This window comes from Euprymna scolopes, chromosome 43 (genome assembly GCF_053919585.1).
Source record: "Euprymna scolopes isolate OS-2025 chromosome 43, ASM5391958v1, whole genome shotgun sequence".
Taxonomy (NCBI): domain Eukaryota; kingdom Metazoa; phylum Mollusca; class Cephalopoda; order Sepiida; family Sepiolidae; genus Euprymna; species Euprymna scolopes.
The window spans coordinates 12,631,296-12,653,551 of record NC_136524.1 but is presented as its reverse complement, the minus strand read 5'-3'; the positions used below and the strand labels follow the sequence as shown (position 1 = coordinate 12,653,551).

At 32.9% G+C, this 22,256-nt stretch overlaps 1 protein-coding gene across 7 annotated transcripts in view; it reads left to right on the top strand.

Moving 5' to 3' along the window:
• Positions 1 to 22,256, top strand: part of LOC145268193 (uncharacterized) — a 175,863-nt gene that overhangs the window by 84,035 nt on the left and 69,572 nt on the right. For 5 of the 7 annotated variants that reach the window (XM_080123433.1, XM_080123432.1, XM_080123431.1 and 2 more), the window contains 2 exons: positions 4,813 to 4,882; positions 16,621 to 16,700. The exons of 1 other annotated variant lie outside the window; for it this stretch is intronic. In XM_080123433.1, coding sequence (XP_079979559.1) covers positions 4,813 to 4,882; positions 16,621 to 16,700 — 150 coding nt within the window. The remainder of the gene's footprint in view (positions 1 to 4,812; positions 4,883 to 16,620; positions 16,701 to 22,256) is intronic. One more of the 7 variants, XM_080123437.1, reaches the window with a different exon arrangement.

Genomic DNA, 22,256 nt, shown 5'->3' with positions numbered 1-22,256 from the left:
GTAAACAGGCTATATCTTTCTTTTTATAGTAAACAAGCTATATCTTTCTTTTTATAGTAAACAAGCTATATCTTTCTTTTTATAGTAAACAAGCTATATCTGTCTTTTTATAGTAAACAGGCTATATCTTTCTTTTTATAGTAAACAGGCTATATCTTTCTTTTTATAGTAAACAAGCTATATCTTTCTTTTTATAGTAAACAGGCTATATCTTTCTTTTTATAGTAAACAAGCTATATCTTTCTTTTTATAGTAAACAAGCTATATCTTTCTTTTTATAGTAAACAGGCTATATCTTTCTTTTTATAGTAAACAAGCTATATCTGTCTTTTTATAGTAAACAAGCTATATCTTTCTTTTTATAGTAAACAAGCTATATCTGTCTTTTTATAGTAAACAAGCTATATCTTTCTTTTTATAGTAAACAAGCTATATCTTTCTTTTTATAGTAAACAAGCTATATCTGTCTTTTTATAGTAAACAAGCTATATCTTTCTTTTTATAGTAAACAAGCTATATCTTTCTTTTTATAGTAAACAGGCTATATCTTTCTTTTTATAGTAAACAAGCTATATCTGTCTTTTTATAGTAAACAGGCTATATCTTTCTTTTTATAGTAAACAAGCTATATCTGTCTTTTTATAGTAAACAAGCTATATCTTTCTTTTTATAGTAAACAAGCTATATCTTTCTTTTTATAGTAAACAAGCTATATCTTTCTTTTTATAGTAAACAAGCTATATCTTTCTTTTTATAGTAAACAAGCTATATCTTTCTTTTTATAGTAAACAAGCTATATCTTTCTTTTTATAGTAAACAAGCTATATCTTTCTTTTTATAGTAAACAAGCTATATCTGTCTTTTTATAGTAAACAAGCTATATCTTTCTTTTTATAGTAAACAAGCTATATCTGTCTTTTTATAGTAAACAAGCTATATCTTTCTTTTTATAGTAAACAAGCTATATCTTTCTTTTTATAGTAAACAGGCTATATCTTTCTTTTTATAGTAAACAGGCTATATCTTTCTTTTTATAGTAAACAGGCTATATCTTTCTTTTTATAGTAAACAGGCTATATCTTTCTTTTTATAGTAAACAAGCTATATCTTTCTTTTTATAGTAAACAAGCTATATCTTTCTTTTTATAGTAAACAGGCTATATCTGTCTTTTTATAGTAAACAAGCTATATCTTTCTTTTTATAGTAAACAAGCTATATCTTTCTTTTTATAGTAAACAGGCTATATCTTTCTTTTTATAGTAAACAGGCTATATCTTTCTTTTTATAGTAAACAAGCTATATCTTTCTTTTTATAGTAAACAAGCTATATCTTTCTTTTTATAGTAAACAGGCTATATCTTTCTTTTTATAGTAAACAAGCTATATCTTTCTTTTTATAGTAAACAAGCTATATCTGTCTTTTTATAGTAAACAAGCTATATCTTTCTTTTTATAGTAAACAAGCTATATCTTTCTTTTTATAGTAAACAAGCTATATCTTTCTTTTTATAGTAAACAGGCTATATCTTTCTTTTTATAGTAAACAAGCTATATCTTTCTTTTTATAGTAAACAAGCTATATCTTTCTTTTTATAGTAAACAAGCTATATCTTTCTTTTTATAGTAAACAGGCTATATCTTTCTTTTTATAGTAAACAGGCTATATCTTTCTTTTTATAGTAAACAAGCTATATCTTTCTTTTTATAGTAAACAAGCTATATCTGTCTTTTTATAGTAAACAAGCTATATCTGTCTTTTTATAGTAAACAAGCTATATCTTTCTTTTTATAGTAAACAAGCTATATCTTTCTTTTTATAGTAAACAGGCTATATCTTTCTTTTTATAGTAAACAGGCTATATCTTTCTTTTTATAGTAAACAAGCTATATCTTTCTTTTTATAGTAAACAGGCTATATCTTTCTTTTTATAGTAAACAAGCTATATCTTTCTTTTTATAGTAAACAAGCTATATCTTTCTTTTTATAGTAAACAAGCTATATCTTTCTTTTTATAGTAAACAAGCTATATCTGTCTTTTTATAGTAAACAAGCTATATCTTTCTTTTTATAGTAAACAAGCTATATCTTTCTTTTTATAGTAAACAAGCTATATCTTTCTTTTTATAGTAAACAGGCTATATCTTTCTTTTTATAGTAAACAAGCTATATCTTTCTTTTTATAGTAAACAAGCTATATCTGTCTTTTTATAGTAAACAAGCTATATCTTTCTTTTTATAGTAAACAAGCTATATCTTTCTTTTTATAGTAAACAAGCTATATCTTTCTTTTTATAGTAAACAGGCTATATCTTTCTTTTTATAGTAAACAGGCTATATCTTTCTTTTTATAGTAAACAAGCTATATCTTTCTTTTTATAGTAAACAAGCTATATCTTTCTTTTTATAGTAAACAAGCTATATCTTTCTTTTTATAGTAAACAAGCTATATCTGTCTTTTTATAGTAAACAAGCTATATCTTTCTTTTTATAGTAAACAAGCTATATCTTTCTTTTTATAGTAAACAAGCTATATCTTTCTTTTTATAGTAAACAAGCTATATCTTTCTTTTTATAGTAAACAAGCTATATCTGTCTTTTTATAGTAAACAAGCTATATCTTTCTTTTTATAGTAAACAAGCTATATCTTTCTTTTTATAGTAAACAAGCTATATCTGTCTTTTTATAGTAAACAAGCTATATCTTTCTTTTTATAGTAAACAAGCTATATCTGTCTTTTTATAGTAAACAAGCTATGTCTTTCTTTTTATAGTAAACAAGCTATATCTTTCTTTTTATAGTAAACAAGCTATATCTTTCTTTTTATAGTAAACAAGCTATATCTGTCTTTTTATAGTAAACAGGCTATATCTTTCTTTTTATAGTAAACAGGCTATATCTTTCTTTTTATAGTAAACAAGCTATATCTGTCTTTTTATAGTAAACAAGCTATATCTTTCTTTTTATAGTAAACAAGCTATATCTTTCTTTTTATAGTAAACAAGCTATATCTTTCTTTTTATAGTAAACAAGCTATATCTTTCTTTTTATAGTAAACAAGCTATATCTTTCTTTTTATAGTAAACAGGCTATATCTTTCTTTTTATAGTAAACAAGCTATATCTTTCTTTTTATAGTAAACAGGCTATATCTTTCTTTTTATAGTAAACAAGCTATATCTTTCTTTTTATAGTAAACAAGCTATATCTTTCTTTTTATAGTAAACAAGCTATATCTTTCTTTTTATAGTAAACAAGCTATATCTGTCTTTTTATAGTAAACAAGCTATATCTTTCTTTTTATAGTAAACAAGCTATATCTTTCTTTTTTTTTTTTTTTCTTACCTGATGGTCACCACTGATCAAGGCCCAGAAGCCACTCGGGGATAAGGGTTATGGTGTGTACAGTAATCAATGGGATAGTATCATAGTAATAGTTGGTAGTGGGGATTTGATAAAGTGTCATTACTTAAGGGATCGGTTCATCAGGAATTTTTTTGTGTTGGACTTAAAGACAGCTAGGTTGAATTCGGGTGGGGAAACAGGCAAGTGGCAGAGTTCCACAGGTGTGCAGTTCTAAGAAAGAAGCTTTGTTCATGGAATCTACATGATTTAGGCACAGCTAAAGATAATAATATAGTAAACAAGCTAGATCTTTCTTTTTATAATAAATAAATAAATAAATAAATCAGATTTTGTTTATTTAAAAACAAATGGAAATAATTTGATTTCTAATGCAGTCAGCAAAATTAACATAAATCATCACAAAGGGAAGCAGCAAACTCTCACCCCCTGATAGGAATATAAAATTAAGTCAACTCTACTACTCTTTTAGTAGAAAAAGAAAATATGTATTATTAGAAAAAGAACTTGGACAAGTATACATCAACTTTGATGTCTGTATTTTTGTATAAGTGCTCTTAGTTAATTTGCTTTTGTTTTTATTATTTAGGTAAGTTGCTCAGCACCAGGATTTATTCGACAACTGAGAGATTCTATCTCTAATCTCTTTCATCCTACCAAACTTGTGTGAATTTCCTGGACAGGTGCAAAGGAATCTCTTAGAAAATGCATCTGATTTTTTTAAAGTGGAAATACATCAGTTGGTTTTATTCTTGTCAAGTAGTCAATGCGAATAGCTTCTAATTGAGATTTAATTCCACTGGTGTTCATCTTGACACCCAAGATAACCTTGACAGTTGGTCTTTTATGAAAATTTTTTATCTCTTTAATGGCCTTCACAGGATTCCCATGTTTGATGAGTTTCTGTTTCTCGGCTTTCTTTTTCCTTTTTACTTTTCTTTTTATAAATTCTTTATTGAATATGGAGTTTCACTTCTGTTGGATGTATCTTTGTTGCAGATATTTTCATGTTTGAGATGTTAAGAATGAATTGCTGCTCAGTTTATTATATTCTTTTCAACCAAGTTACTGTTTGATTACATTTGTGCATATTTGAGGGTTATCAATTGTGTAGCGATGCATATTGGTTTGTTTACATGTTTTTTTGGAAGTTATATTCTTGACTGAGGCAAAATCCTGACACCAACCCAGTGAGGTGATAAAGACCAGTGGTATTATCAAGATAATAACTCTAGCTGATTGCCCACCAAAGCTAAAGGCTGCTTCATTTACCCTTTTGTCACCTATTTTCTGGAAAGTACAATCATTGCTTGTAGCATGTTTTGTGGAATTTACAAATAAATAAAATGATTAATTTTAGTTTGAAAAATATTAATTTCTTTTTTCTTTCTCATTCTAATGTTTGTAGCATGATTTTTTTTTTCTGATTTTATTTTTTGATTTTTTTCAGAAAAAAAATTTTTTTGCAGTTGAAGTCTCTGCTAATAGCATGTAAAACAAGATTTGTGCATCTAAAACATGTAAGGAGCTTTTATTTATTAAAAAAAAAAAAAATTGATGTATTTTCTCAAATATGTGAAAACTAGATAAATTTCATGTCTACCATGAGTGTAAGAAAGAATCCTAATGTAATGGACCAAATTATTTACAGTGAAATGAGTTTTGGTATTATTCCCAAGCAACTTATTTTTATTTAAAACTAAATTTTAGTTAAAAAAACAAAAAACGTAACGTTAAAACGGTAACTTAAAATAAGTTGAATTATACATGCAAAATGCTGAAAAATGTCATGTTTAAAATTTAAAATAGTTGATATAAAACAAATTTAGAAAAATGAAAAGGGAGCTAACTCTGTTCATAATATGCTATAAAGAAGATAACCAAGTAGAACAGGTGTTTTTAGCCTCCTTTATAACACAACCAACATCTTAAGGGAGCATCATGCCATATTTGGTGTAGTTCTATTGAACAGTTATTGAGTCCTATCAGTTATCACTACAAACAAAATTATAATGTAAGGGTTTTTCTTATATATATATATATATATATATATATACACTTTATAATGCCTTCAAAGTTCTTATTGCTGTATGTACAGAAGTGAAACATGAATTATAATGGCAGAACATGGAGAGGAAGCTCAATGTCGTTGAAATTAAATATCCAAGAATCAGTGGAGTAATTTTTCAAGATAAATGAAGACTTTTTTTTAATAATGTGATTGATTAACAGATCCATTATTCAAAAAAAAAAAAAAAAATTAACATGGTTTCAATGTTTCCTGACTACCAGACTCCAGCTGTATAAAGACATCATATGAAGAATTCATTCAAGAAAGATCAAGAGGAGGATCAGCAAAGACATGGGCCAATTAAATAATGGTTAAATCTGGCATGGCACTCTTGACAGCTTTTTCATTTGTTATATCATGTTTACTTTTCATTCATTTTATATAAAAACTAATTAATTACTTGTTCTGAGGTAGTTGATAATATGAACCCATCTGGTCCTATATAAGCCAGAAATTTCTGCTTTTGAGTGAAGAGCACACATGCAGTTTAACCGCTAATAGTGAATACCAGGACTCTGTCACCTTAATATTGGACCATAACCAAGGCGATATAAGGATTCGAAAGAAGATAAGCAACTTCTGATCAACAAACTCGTATTTCTATCTTTGAAAAAGTAAATGGTGGCTCCATAAAGTGTTTTCAACGACAAAAAAAAAGACAGATTGGATACAAAAATTTGAACTCTGGGACTCGTCCATTAGCAATTTTTGTCAAAAGGTAGACAACATTACAGCCAAAGCTGAAAAACTAAAGAAAGACCTGAAGGAGTCATTCCACAATGTTTTTGTTTTTTTTTTTTGAAAAACTAGGCTGCTGTACAAAGATGGAGACGAAGTTCAAGTTACAAGAAAATGCCACCCCAGTCTTCATAAAGAAATGCCACATATCGTTTGCCTCTATACAAAAAGATTGACATAGAATTAGACAGACTTGTCAAAGCAGGGATTTTGACCCCAGTCAACTACAGTGAGTGGGCTGTCCCCCACTGTGTATGTAAAGAAAAAATCAAACGATATCAGTCTGTGCAGACTTCTTGACCGGGTTGAATGTCATACTTAAGGATCATCATTACCCACTACTCAGCCCTGAGGAATTCTTTATGAAACTAAATGTAGGGAAAATATTCTGAAAAATAAATCTGAGCAAAGCGCACCTCCAGAAAAAGAAAGCTCAAAACTTTTGTGCATTACAACTCACAAGAGATTACTTAAATTCAATAGATTAGCTTTCAGGATCAAAGTCACACGAGCTATTTTTCAACAGATAATCGACACTATTGTGCAGCCCTGATTTTTTTCATCAGATACCTTGACGATATTCTAATGAAAAGTGAATCTATAAAGCAACATAGAAATCAAGTTTTTCAAATGGGGGAACAATTCTATTAAGTTACAACTTTGATATGGAGTTCCTTCCGTCAAAGAAATTAGGGCACGTAGACAAGCTATCCCGGTTAATACCAAGGAATGGTGAACCACTTGAAGACTCAGTGATCACATAACTATGATCAGAGAGAGATCCTATGCAACACTGTGAAAGAACTTCCAGTTACTCTGAAGGATATAAGGAAAGAAGCCGAAAGCAATGATTTTATAAGAGAAACCAAGGAAAAACTGCAGACTGATGAACAAGTGACCAAGTATTATTATAGGGAGAGAGTAGTTGTTCTAGCGACCCTCCAAAAGAAAATCTTGAAGGGTTTTCACACAGGAAACCCTGGCACCACTAGAATGAAAAGTTTAATGCATTCATACGTCTACCGTCAAAAAATTTAAAACACACAGACGGGCTATCCCGATTAATACCAAGGAATGGTGAATGACTTCATTTGGTGATTGAACCACTATGATGAGAGAAATTATAGTTTGATCCTATGCAACACTGTGAAAGAACATTCGTTTACTCTGGATGATATAAGGAAAGAAGCCGAAAAAGAGAAACTAAGGGAAAACTGATGAACAAGTAGCAGAGGTTTCCTCAACATGTAACCAGATATCATTATATAGGGAGAGAGTAGTTGTTCCAGCAACCCTTCAAAAGAAAATCTTAAAGGATTTTCACATGGAACACCCTAGCGCCACCAGAATGAAAAGTCTAATGCATTCATGCGTATACTGGAAAAACATGGGCAAAGATATTGAAGAAAAGGTGAAAACATGCAGAAGATGTGCACTAGCTGCTAAAGTGCCACCAATTTAATTTAGCCCATGGTCCAAAGCTGACTACTCATGGTCACGGATACACGTGGACTATGGAGGACCACTTGATGGATAGTACCACCTCAAAGTAGTGAACAGTTTCTCTAAGTGGCCTGAAGTCTTTAGGTGCAAAAGCCCAACTACGGACTTCACTATAAAAACTCTTCATGAGTTATTTGCACAGTTTGGAGTGATCGACTGTTTAGTGTCAGATAACAGCACTCAGTTTACATCCGGGGATTTTAAAAAGTTCATGAAGGACTTCCAAGTGGATCACATCACAACTCTGACTTACCACCTTAGGTCAAACAGACAAGCTGAAAGACACCTTGAAGAAGGCAAAGGACACTCCATCCAAAAAAGCATTGCAACAATTTCTCCAGGCGAACCGTATAATGCTTAATGAGAATACACCATCCCAAATGTCTCTAGTGGAAGTGATGTTCGCAAGAAAAATATGGCCAACCTTTGACAAATTATTGCCAAAACCCACAAAGACAACTGTTCCCAAGAAAAATTATCTGCCGGAGAGAAAAAATTCTTCCAGATGCACAAAGATAATAATACTTTCTGGGAGCAAGGAGCAATCAAGAACAGGATCAGCCGTATGGTCTACATGGTGGAAGGACCACATTCCACACGTAAGAAACATTTGAACCAGATATGCAAATGCAGTTTGAACAAGTGATACTCCACCAGAAGAGACCTTGGACCTACTGTATGATGCATTTGACATGGAACTTGCTCAAACTAGAACTGAAATATGTCGTTCCAGCAGCAAAAGGAAACTGATGGACCCCTTGGAGGTAAACCCGAAAAAGAAAAATTAAATTTCAGGGTAATAAATCTTTGGGAGGGGGAGGAGGTTCTGGGGTAGTTGTACATCCATATATTCATAATATGGACCAGTCTGGCCCTATGTAAGCCAGATATTTCTGCTCCCCATTGAAGAGCACACATGCAGTTTAACTGCTCGTAGTGAACACTAGGACTCTTTCACCTTAATATTTTGACCCATAACCAGACCACAACAAAAAATTACTAAATAATTGCCTTAAAAATTCCAGTAAAAACAGCCTCTCCCCCCAACAAAAACTTGTCTAGTTGACTCTGAAAGAATGAATATTTTTCTAAATTTTAGATATTGTACATTCGGTCAAGGTAATATCTATTTCATAGGTCTTTGTCTCGTGGTTTTGAACTTTTAGCTGAACATACAAGCTCACAGACAACTGCATAGTATGTTTTTTTATATGATAGATTAAATAGTATTTTTATATGATAAATAGTATTTTTATATGAGAAATAGTATTTTTATATGAGAAATCAAATAGTATTTTTATATGAGAAATCAAATAGTATTTTTATATGAGAAATCAAATAGTATTTTTATATGATAAATCAAATAGTATTTTTATATGATAAATTAAATAGTATTTTTATATGATAAATCAAATAGTATTTTTATATGATAAATCAAATAGTATTTTTATATGATAAATCAAATAGTATTTTTATATGATAAATCAAATAGTATTTTTATATGATAAATCAAATAGTATTTTTTATATGATAAATTAAATTGTATTTTTATATGATAAATAGTATTTTATATGATAAATTAAATAGTATTTTTATATGATGAATTAAATAGTATTTTTTATACGATGAATTAAATAGTATTTTGTATATGATCAATTAAATAGTATTTTTTATACGATGAATTAAATAGTATTTTTATATGATCAATTAAATAGTATTTTTATATGATAAATTAAATAGTATTTTATATGATAAATTAAATAGTATTTTTATATGATAAATTAAATAGTATTATATATGATAAATTAAATAGTATTATATGATTAGTTAAATAGTACTTTTATATGATGAATTAAATAGTATTTTTATATTATAGATTAAATAGTATGTTTTCTATATGGTAGATTAAATAGTATGTTTTTTATATGATAGATTAAATAGTATGTTTTTTATATGGTAGATTAAATAGTATGTTTTTTATATGGTAGATTAAATAGTATGTTTTTTATATGGTAGATTAAATAGTATGTTTTTTATATGGTAGATTAAATAGTATGTTTTTTATATGGTAGATTAAATAGTCTTTTTTTATATGATTGATTAAATAGTCTTTTTTTATATGATTGATTAAATAGTCTGTTTTTTATATGGTAGATTAAATAAATATTAAATAGTATGCATTTTTATATCATAGATTAAATAGTATAGTTTTTTGATTGATTAAATAGTATGTTTTTATATGATTAATTAAATAGTATGTTTTTATATGATTAATTAAATAGTATGTTTTTATATGATTAATTAAATAGTATGTTTTTTATATGGTAGATTAAATGAATATTAAATTTTTTTTTTTTCTTCCTTTGAAGATTGTAATGCTGGGTATGGGGCAGCCAAACCAGCTGCCAACATTGCCCCACTTTTTTATTGAAACCAACCGAGAGCTCTTTTTAGTATCCTCGCTGTTCCCTTAAGTGCAATTGTCTGAATCTCTTTTGCACTTGGTTCACCAGGAATATTAGTTAGGTAGGACTTCAGGTTCTTCTTCATAAGCCCTGTAGCACATGATAACTGGTATGATTGATATCTCCTTTAGATTCCAGTTTCTTTTCATATCATACATGAGACCTTGGTATTTGGTCTGTTTCTCTCTTTCAGCTCTGTTAAGACCTCCATCATTAGGAACACTCACTTCAATCAAGGTTGCAACTCTCTCTGACTTATTCCATATAACTATGTCAGGTTTGACAGCAGTATTTTCAAGGTAGGTGGCTGTAGGGATTACATGGTCGTAATGTATGGTATATAAGTCATTTCCAACTGTTCTTTCAGGTTGATGTTCCCAGGACTTGCTGCTACACTGGATGTTTAATTTTTTACAGATGGTCTAGTGGAGGTACTTGCATACTCCATCATGTCTCGCTGTATAGTAGCCGTCCTCTAGAAGAACTTTGCAACTTGATATCAGATGACCAACACTTTCCAATTCTGTATGGCAGAACCTGCATTTATTGTCATTACTGATACCTGCCATCTTCTTGAATACATTGGTCATCAATCCCTGGTCTTGGGCAGCCATTATGACCCTTTCCTGATCGTGGTGGAGGGATCCTCTTTTGAGCCAGTCCAAAGAACCTTCTTTATCTATGTATTCCTGAGAGAGTTCCCCCAGAAAATACTTGGCATGCTGATGTTGTTCCCATTCTTTAAGGTTCATCTGTTGAAAGGTCTCGGTATATTTCTGCCGGCTCTTTCTTGCTATTTCTGTGGCACACTTGTTTGGTGTTTCATCCTCATCTGAGAGACAACTCTGACCAAAATGCTTGGCCAGCTGGGTGACTGATGTTGTTCTGCTGGCTCTTGTTTCTTGATGTTCATATACTATTGAGAGGGTGTCATTCTGGGAGCTTCTCAGATACTGACCGGTGCTCACAATAGTTGCCCTATGTTGATGATTAATCTCTGAGAGTCCCAGACCTCCTTCTCCCCTGGGCAAATACAGCCTTGGTAGACACTGATTTCTATATATTATTTTATGAAGCGTTAGTAGCTTCCGTGTCTTTACATCTAGCCGATTGATGTATTTTTGTGGCCAGTCAATGATACCAAAGCTGTATGTTATTACTGGCATAGCAAGCTGGTTTATGGCAGTAATTTTATTTTTATTGGTGAGCTGGGTTTTGCATATTTTCCTCACCTGGCGTACATATTCTTTACTAATCTTCTCCCTCATCTTGGCATGTTGTATGTTCTCGTTTTCCTCAATGCCAAGGTACTAGTAAGGCTCATGCTCTTCTAGATCCCTGATGTCGATGTTTTCATTAAGCTGCATATTTTCTGCGTGGGTCTTCTTCCCAGCTCTGAGTGTACATTTGGCACATTTATTCAGGCCAAACTTCATTCTGATGTCACTGGAGAATGTGTGTACTACCTGCAGAAGGTGGTGCAGATCGGTGTCAGAGCTAGCATACAGCTTAAGATCATCCATGAAGAGCAGATGGTTTATTCTCTTGCTTGGATCTCGATAGCGTCTCTGACTCAAATTGTAGGCGCTCGGATTTTTATTCAGGAGCATGCTTAGTGGGTCTATTGCCATACAGAAGAGTAAAGGAGATAAGCTATCACCTTGAAATATTCCCCTTTTGATTTTTACTTCAGGGATGATGGTTTTTCCTCCATTGTGATTTAATGATATTGTAGTTTTCCACATCTGAAGGTGAGCAGCCATTGTTTGTCTAATTACCGGGTGGACTTTGTATAACTCAAGGCACCGAAGTAGCCATGAGTGTGGCACGCTGTCAAATGCCTTCTGGTAATCAATCCATGCCATGCTCAGGTTTTTGTGTCTCTTCCTACAGTCTTCTAGGACGGTCTTGTTGATTAATAGCTGGTCTTTGGTACCGAGGCATTTTCTTCTGCACCCTGTCTGCTCTTTTTCAAGGTAGGTCCCAGAAGATAGATGGTCATATATACCATCGGCTATCAGCCCAGTGAAAAGCTTGTAGGTAGTTGTAAGGCAGCATATTGGCCTGTATTTATTTGGCCGTTGTGTCTCCTTGGTCTTGGGTATGAGGCTGGTGTCCCCCTCTGTCAGCCAGGGTGGTGTTGCTTCTTCATCTCTTAGCATCCTGCTGAAGCAATCACTGTAGTGGGGGTGGAGTGCAGTCAATTGCTTCAGCCAAAAGTTTTGGACATTGTCAGGTGCTTTGTGGTTGGATAATTGTGCCAGTTTTCTTGTTATCATACCAGGAGTTATGACTGGTTCTGGCATCTGAGGCTTGGTTTCATTGAGCCTAATAATATCTTCAATCCACTGGGCCTCTTGATTATATTTGCCTTCTGTTTCAAATAGAGGTCTCCAGTAGTTTTCCAGGGCTTCCTCTGCAAGTGGACTATCTACAGTAATGGTGTCCCTTATCAGCTGCCTGTAAAAAGTCCTTTGGTTTGTTTTAAACTGCCTATTTTGAATCTGGGAGTTGATCTTGTTCTCCTGGTTTTTAATTCTCTGGGAAAGTGCTGGTATTTTTCCTTCCAACTCCCTTGCTGTATTATGTAATCCCTCAATTTTCTCATGGTGGTATTTGGTACAGAGTTTTTTGATGGTGGTCTTAAGTCGACCCTGTACCGAGGGATTTGCAAGGAACTGTTTTATTTGGCTTAGTTCTTTCCTGCAGAGGTTCAGTTGTTTTTGCAGCTTGGTCTTCCAGTGAGGTGTTTGTCAAGAAACTCTGTGCCCTATTCGATGATTGTGATTGAATGTTCGAAGGTTAATTTTTCTGTCAATATAGAGGCCAGCTGCATATGTGATATGGTTGAGTTCTGTGAGCATTACTGTTGTTGGAATTAGCCTCTTGAGAGCGATGTTAACTTTGGCTATAACAGTCTTTGCTCTTCCAGCTGCTTGGATCTTGGACAAACGTTGTCTGTTCTTCATTCTCATACACCTCATCTCCTCAATTGTGTTGCTGAGCTCCTCCTCCAAAGCTAACTGTTCATCATCTGCTTCTGGGAGTACAAATGATAGTGGTGGGTGCTATGTGATTGTGGCGGTGATGCAGGTGGTGGTATCCTGGTAGGTGATGTAGATTCCTGTGTTGGTGTTTGTGGGGTTTCCAGCAGAGAGTTTGTGAAGGCAGGTGTCATGTCATGCAGAGACTCCAGTGGTGCAGGAGTTCCAGGAGAGCTGGGCATGTGCTGGGATATTTGGATGGGTTCTGATGGTAAAGTTGGTGGTTGTTGTTGGAGTAAGTCTATTGTGGGAATTTTTATTGGGTTTTCCAGGGGACATCTGTTGTTCACCGAAAGAGCTGTTATTTTTGAAGACATGTAGTCTAGTTCTCTTGTAGTGAACAATTTCAGGCTGTTATATCGTTGTGATGCAATTTTCCCTGGAGGGATGCTTGCTTTTCCAGGATAAAAATGAAAAAAGATCCCTCTCCAGGTTGCTGGTCTTTCTTTTTGTCTTTTATGCTTTCGTTTAGCATAATCCGTTGCCCATATGACTGTCCACCTCGCTTCCCTTTCCCATACCACCTCCTGTCAAAGTTTTGTTTCCTCATCCTCTACTTTCTAGTAGTCTTTTTCTGCAGTCTTCAGAGCCTCACATCTAATGGTATATACGTCCTCTTGTGGGATATATCTTCCCATCTGTGAGATGAGGGATCGCAGGTTGTGTAAAGGTGTGTGCTTTTTCTCTGCTGAGAGGTTTGATGTTCTTATAGCCTCGATTAGTATCTTTTCTGAGCTGCGTCCCCATTTCTCAAACTTTGAGTAGTGGTAGCAGTGCAGAAGGATCTTCTTTTGCTCGACAGACCATGGCTGGGTTTTAATCCCCCTACTGTTTCTTTTGGGATCTGTCAAGCAGGCTGGAGGAAGGACACTTGGTCCATCTTGATCATGGACTGGTTGCTGTCTTTGTGACCTCTGGGTGATTGGAGTACCACCTTTTGAGGCAAGAAGGTTCACACCATTTCTTTCCTCTTCCTGCCTGGTGCATAAACAGGTTGAAGGGCCCTTTTTATCCTGGGCGACGGCCGTCCAGTTTGAGTTCCTTTTGTTTGGCATTTTTCATGGTTGTTCCTCATTGTCCACGGCTTCTTATTGGTTATTCGATTAAAATTATTAAATATTATGCTAGTATTTTTATATGATAGATTAAATAGTATTTTTATATGATAAATTAAATAGTATTTTTATGATAAATTAAATAGTATTTTTATGATAAATTAAATAGTATTTTAATATGATAAATTAAATAGTATTTTTATATGATAAATTAAATAGTATTTTTATATGATTAGTTAAATAGTATTTTTATATGATTAATTAAATAGTATTTTTATATGATAAATTAAATAGTATTTTTATATGATTAGTTAAATTGTATTTTTATATGATCAATTAAATAGTATTTTTATATGATAGATTAAATAGTATTTTTATATGGTAGATTAAATAGTATTTTTATATGATAGATTAAATAGTATTTTTATATGATTAGTTAAATCGTATTTTTATATGATTATTTAAATTGTATTTTTATATGATTAGTTAAATCGTATTTTTATATGATTAGTTAAATCGTATTTTTATATGATAAATTAAATAGTATGTTTTATATAAGTTAAATAATATTTTTTATATGATAAGTTAAATAGTATTTGTATATTATATATTAAAAAGTATGTTTTATGGTAGATTAAATAGTATGTGTTTTTATATTGTAGATTAAATAGTATGTTTTTTATATTGTAGATTAAATAGTATGTTTTTTATATGGTAGATTAAATAGTATGTTTTTTATATGGTAGATTAAATATGTTTTTTATATGGTAGATTAAATATAATTTTTTATATGATAAATTAAATAGTATGGTTTTTTTAAGTGGATCAAATGGATTTCAGGCATCCAAAAATAAAGCTTGTATGAAAGTGACTTGTGTGGACACTTTTTTCCCCCCAATTTCAGTTAACTGTGCATGATATTGAACTTGCAAGCAGATTGACAATAAAAACTTTTCTAATAAAAAAAATATTCTGCATTTTGTTTTTCCTATTTATTTTAAGAAAAAGTGGAGTATATTAAAAATCTCTAAACTTTTTTTCTACAAATCAGATTCATTGTTATTCTTGCCTATGGAATTATGTTTCCATTAGCCAATGGCAGGGTTTCTTTCAGACAAAGATTCAGCTTACTTACTTCATCTTCCTTTGCTCTGTTTTGTATAGGGGTGACATATTCTTTTTTGTGAATGTGTTGAATTAATGACCTCATTTAGAGTATTTTTTATTTTAGGTGTTGGATTACTTTATTTCTTTTATTTAATAATGCTATTTTTGTTTGTATTGTTATCCTTAAAATTTATTCTGTGGATACAATTATTCACTTTTTTGCTTCTATAGTTTAATAGGTTTTTGGATCTTTAAAGTTTAGAATTTCAAACTTCTCATTCAGACATATCACTTAAATTTCTACATGTAGTTTACTGCTGGTGAGCACCCACTTTCTCTGAACTTTCAGTAATGATTTGCTCGTGCTGTTTTTATTCTGAAGTTTTTATTATTGAATGTGCTTTTATGAGCACAATATCTAGTTTTAACATCTAAGGAGGTCACATCTACATAGTAAGTACTTGTTGTTCAAGTTTTTTTTCAACATAGTTGTTCAAGTTTTTTGGAGAATTTGTGCTTTAATAAACAATGCTTGTAATCAGGCATTTATTTTGTAGTAAATGAAGTACATGAGTTCTGCAGTTAAAACTTTTCTTTTCTCTTTCTTTTGTTTGAATGTTTTGAGGTTTTTACTATTTCTAGTGGTTATGTTTTTGTTCTTCTTAGTGTTATATTTATTGTTCCTGTATTAGTCACTTTTTTTGTTTTGCATATTTGGTTATTTTTTCTTCACTGCCTCCATTTAGTGTGCTTTAATTATCATTTTCTGTGTTTCATAGCAACTGTAGGACAGTTTTAGGTTAGTTTTGTTAATAATTTTGTACAAAGGATTGCTTTTTTAATGAGATTTAGGAATTTGTTACCAGGTTTATTTTTTATCATATAATTATAGGGTGGTGTATACTAAATTATATATATATATATATATATATATATATATATATATATATATATATATATATTTTAAATTTGCTATTGGTGTCATGTTGCTTGTATTTAATTTCAATATTATGGTCTCATGGGAAGCAATAATATGTATTCATAATCACTAGCTAGCTCTTTCAAAGTAAATACTGAAAATCAATACATACAATATATCTCATAGAATTTTATGTGGATGCATGAAAAAAATATATATATATATATATTTACACAAAGATTAAGACTTCTAGTATATCAATAGCTACTAATCATTCTTAATGGCATTTTCATTATTTTTTATTCATAGTTTTTTTTTAATTATATATATATATATATATATCTTTTGTTATGTAGGTTTCTGATGAAGAGATATCCGATTTTTACGATTATTTAACTGCATTGTGCTGCCTTTATGTACAATATTTTACAAATATGTAAGTAATACATTTTTATTGCTAAAAAATCTAATCTAAATAAATGTGAAAGTTTTTCCAACTATCCTAACTTTATTAACATCATAACATGTCATGCTTAATCAATTCTATGATACAATATAACATTTTGTAATAGTGTGCATCTATATATAAAAATGGAACGTCTGATTTATTCAAAATCGATAAACTAGAAATTTACAATCTCGTTTTCTGTGAAATTTTATAACAGTGAATCTTTATCATCTAACTGTGTTTTAAAATATTAAAAAGTAAATATTACCTTATTAAAAAAAAAAACTTTTATTCGTTGGGGAAAATTTCCGATTTTATCCGAGCCGATTAGCGAATATACTTCCAGTTTACCATTTTGAAATGACAAAACATAATGATTCTGACTATAATACACTTTTTTAAAAAAAAAATTGTTAAAATAGTAACAGAGAAATTATTATTAAATAAAATAAAAATATTTTCAGTAAATGCAGAACTATTTTTACCCATGCACCATGAGTTGATGACTTCCGATTTACAATATTTCAATATCTGTTTACAAACTTTTCTCACCCCGAAGGCCCGTATGGTCCCGAAAGCTAAGAAACTTTTCTGTTCGTAACTTTTGCAGCCTACTAATGTAAAAACACTAACATGTTTAGTTTTTTATTTTTTATTTTTTCTCTTTTTCCTTAGCACAGGTTTGACTTTGATTCCGAATATTTGTCTTGTTTTCTTATCTTTCTCCTAAATCCTTTTTGTCAAAAATACTATTATTAACCAATACTTTTTCTTATATTTAAAACGAAAAAAAAAAAAAGTCTCCCATGAAATGGAACATTTCCCAAATTATATTTGCATATTATCTAAACTCAAAAACATGTGGCTTTTTTTTTTGTCTTCTCTTAACTAAAGGTTCTTCTAGCTGTCCTAAACGAGACTTAACCAGACTTTTTCAATTTGATAAAAGTTCCATTATAGCATATTTATTATGGGGTGGAGCTGGAACGGTTTAACATCCCAGCTCGACTTAGATAAAGGTAAAAAGTATCCATGCATTAACATGAGAGGGGAGACTATCTTCAAGTACTATCCTAAGCCGTGACTGGGGCAACGGACTTATACGAAGAAAATATTAATAAGTCCTTCTCACCTTTTATTTTATTTTATTTATTTATTTTTTTCAATGAAGAGTAGATAATGCATGTGGATGTGTTATCGGCAGCTCCAGTAACTCTCGCTTCTCCTTTTTTGTCCTTCACTCCTCATTTCCAATGAATGATTTTTCTGACAAAAGGTGAAGAAAAAGTTGCTTTCTAGGTTGGTAGTACTTTGTAAAGAGTAGCGTGAGATATTGGAAAATTTCTGTTTCTATGTCTATCCTTGTGGTCCTGTCACTAGTAATGGTGCTGGAGGTAAACGTTTCATCTGGGCTGACGTTACCCGCCTGATAGTCAGGGACCCGAACCTTGGATTAACCACTAAGGAGGCTGTCCTATCAGTAGGTGCAAAGTACTGGGGCTGCTGTATTGCCATTTGGTGAATGGATTCTGGACCATGCAGTAGCTTCTGGTAGGGTCTCTCGATGCCATACTAGTGGGTAATTGTTACGGCTTTACCTTATCATGTGCCACAAAAAAAAAAAAATTTTCTTGTCTTTTTTCTCTTATTTTCCCCTCTCTGTCCTGCTCCAACCAAGTCTACCGACCTGCTCCACAAACCCCAAAACCTCAACAATCATGACAAATCTCCAAAAAAGAAACACAAATAAACCTAGAACGCCATCCTCCAACGTAGACCCCTACTACCAAATCTCCTTCTCCAACATCAGGGGTCTACGTTCCAACCTTCAAGAGGTTGAAACACAACCAATGTCCATAACGTGCTATGTCTGACTCACTCAAATAAGACAGATGATGAGGGGAGGTTCTGTCATGATTTTGCCATTGCCTATGACCTCACTCAGATTGTTCATGAACCCACCCGTGTGCCCGATAAACCCCTGAGCTGTGTTCATGTTCCGTTCTATCTCCTCTGGGATCCTCTGACCACTCCATTGTAACAGTTAAGATAAAAATGAAATGTTATAAGTCTTCAGGCGTACCTCTCCACCGTACTGTATATCGATACTCTACGGCTGACTGGGACAGCTTCCGTACATTCATATCTGACCTACCTCTGCATTCCATGTTTAAAAAGGATGTGTCCTCTATAGTATCAGACCTGACCGAATGGTTAATTGTAGGCATAGATCGATTCATACCATCTAAAAAATTCCAACAAAAACCTAACAGCCAGCCATGGTTCTCCCCTGAATGTGCTGCTGCCATCGCACATAGAAATCGCTTTTTCCATAGCTACCAACGTAATAGATGTACTGAGACTAAAGCTGCTTTCAGGACTGCCAGCAACCACTGTAAAAGAGTAATAAAAAATGCAAGAGAGCTATATGCTCAGTCTGTTAAATCCAAAGTAGCTGAGCAGCAGCTTGGTTCCCACCAGTTTTGGCAAATAGCAAACAGGATCTTGAACAGAAGCGTGCGTTCTATCCCAACTATCATCAATGGACCTGAGGTCATCTCGTCAGCATCAGACAAGGCCAGACTATTTGCCAAGAACTTTGCAGCTAATTCTACCCTATGCGACAATAACCATCAACTCCCTGTATTTCCTCCTATAACAGACAACACTCTATGCAACATACAAATATCTGTGCGTGAGGTCGCCAAGCTAATCAAGAACCTTGATTCCAGTAAAGCAACTGGCCCTGACAGCATTCCAGTTATAGTGCTGAAAAAGCTCCAACCAGAACTTGCCCCCATACTTACAAAACTGTTTAAGCGTTGCCTTAAGGAGAAGTGCTTTCCAACACCCTGGAAAACCTCATCAGTATGCCCTGTATTTAAGAATTCAGGTGAAAAGTCATCTCCTTCTCAGTACAGACCAATAAGTCTCCTCTGTGTCATAAGTTGTTGGAATCCATATTAAATAAAGAAGTAGTCAACCACCTCAACAGAAACAACCTTCTTAGTGACATGCAATATGGTTTCCGCTCTGCAAGATCTACAGCAGATGTGCTAATGATTATATCACATAGGATTAGTGAATCTCTTGACAAAGGTTTCCTTTCCAGGGCAATTGCTCTTGACATATCAAAGGCCTTTGATAAGGTATGGCATAAGGGCCTACTTCACAAGATTTCCAGCTACGGTATTACTGGAAATGTTTTCTCAATCATTAAATCATTTCTCTCTGATAGGTTTATAAGAGTAGTGGTTGATGGGCAGAAATCAGAGGCCCACAGTATTAATGTTGGAATCCCTCAGTGGTCCATCCTGGGCCCAACTCTCTTCCTGATCTACATTAATGATCTCCCAAAACACATACTTAAATCATTCGTTGACATCTATGCTGATGACACGACCATCTATGGCAACACATCAAAGGTCGTAAATGACAAACTTCTCTCTGATTCTCTCTCCTGTGATCTTGAGCACGTGGTACAATGGGGGAAGAGGTGGCTGGTCACTTTTAATTCATCCAAAACCAAGCTTCTATCTTTACATCATCAACGCTCTTATCCCCATTTGGCATCAATTGAAATGGATGGCTCTCGTCTTGGGGAGGCTCCATGTTTTGACAAGCTTCTGGGTTTGGCCTTTACTCCTGATCTTAAATGGAACATGTACATCAAATCTGTTGCCAGGGATGCTGGGAAAATGGTGAAATCCTTCTACCGCTCCAGAAGATATCTCACAACTGATGCAATTCTCTATCTGTATAAAAGCCAAGTACGTCCAATGATGGAGTACTGTTGCCACATCTGGGCAGGCGCTGCTAAAAATAGCCTATCCTGCCTTGACAGAGTACAAAATAGACTTCGTGGTTTAGTGGGGGATGCCATTTTCTCTTCCCTGCAACCTCTCTCCCACAGGAGAGACGTTGCGAGCCTGTCTTTATTTTATCGTTATTTCCATGGCAGGTGCTCGTCTGAACTCCAATCCTCCCCCCCCCCCGCCGCCAATCTTTCACAAGAAACACCCGTCTGACTGAAACTACTGTTAATAATTTTCCCCACTCTTTATCTGTGCCTAAATCCAAACGTAGATTCCATGAGCAAAGCTTCGTTCTTAGAACTGCACGCCAGTGGAACTCTCTGCCGCTTGCCTGTTTTCCACCTAACTACAACTTCGATGTCTTCAAGTCCAACATAAACAAACTCCTGACAAACCGCCCCTTTAATTAAGACACTATCAAAACCCCTAATACTAATGATTACTACAATACTATCTCATTGATTACTGTACACGCAATAACCCTTATCCCTGAGTGGCCTTCGGGCCTTGATAAGTGGTGACCCCATGTGAAAAAAAAAAAAAAATTGGGGGTGTGCTAAAAACGAAACTGTAAACCATTTCCGTCGCAGAAAATACTTTACACGATATGAGGAATTTACTTTTCCGAAAACTTGGGGATCACTTTTCCATGTAAATTTAACTTAACATGGGCACTCACTGTCTGGCCACCTGAGAGAGGGGGCATTTTCTTTCGTGTTTATTGCATATAAGGTTTTTTTGATAAGGCCATTTGGTATGCGAGTGCATATTTACCAGCCTTCGTTTATGCTCGCACGTAGTTTAAACGATGGTTAGGGCTGTGAAATGGAAAATAGTCCCAGAATCCAGGGGTTATTACCATGCAAAGGGAATCAAATAAAAATAAACACAAAAATGCCGCTCTCTCACGTGGCCACAAAGTGGGTGCTCATTCCAAGTTACATTTACATCACAAAGTGATCACCCACTTTTCGAAAAAGTAATTTCTTCATATCATGAAAACTACTTTTTTTTTTGCAACGGAAACGGTCTGCAGATTCGTTTTCAGCTACCGAAATAAATCTACAAAGCATTATTTTCTTATATACGAACGTAAGACAGGCCTTAAAGTAAAATAATACCGAAGTTTTTGGGGGCAGATTGGCCGTTTAGTTGTACATATATCCTCACGCCAAGTAATCACTAAAAGGGACTTTTAAAAGTCGTCATCTGTATCGAGCAAAAGTTTGTTTACATGTTTTACAACCTTTAAATGGGTAAAATATAATAACGTACTTATTGAAAATGTGATCATATGCTTAACAAATTAAAAAAATAAACTGCAAGATGAAGTTTTGAAATGATTACATGTCTTTCATTTTATTGAGAATGACAAACATTGACCAATAAAAATGAAATTTTCGGTTCTTATGTAGTTTTGGTGCTGTGCTGAAATATATCGTTATTATTTGGAAAACCGTTCTTACGGAGTAGGTGAGGGTGTTTTCTAACTATTTTGTGCTTCCACCTTACATTTATTAGATATTAAAAGAAATATATGTAAACATAGTACGGTTACCATCTGCCATCGTATACACCCGGGAACAATATCTCCTGTAAAATTAAACCACATTTTGGTGCTTATGCATTTTTGATATTGCGCTATTTTTACATAGTTTTTTTTTTGTTAGATTAAACTTTCACAATATTTTTTAATTTTTATATTTTTACTATCCTTCCCATGTTGTGA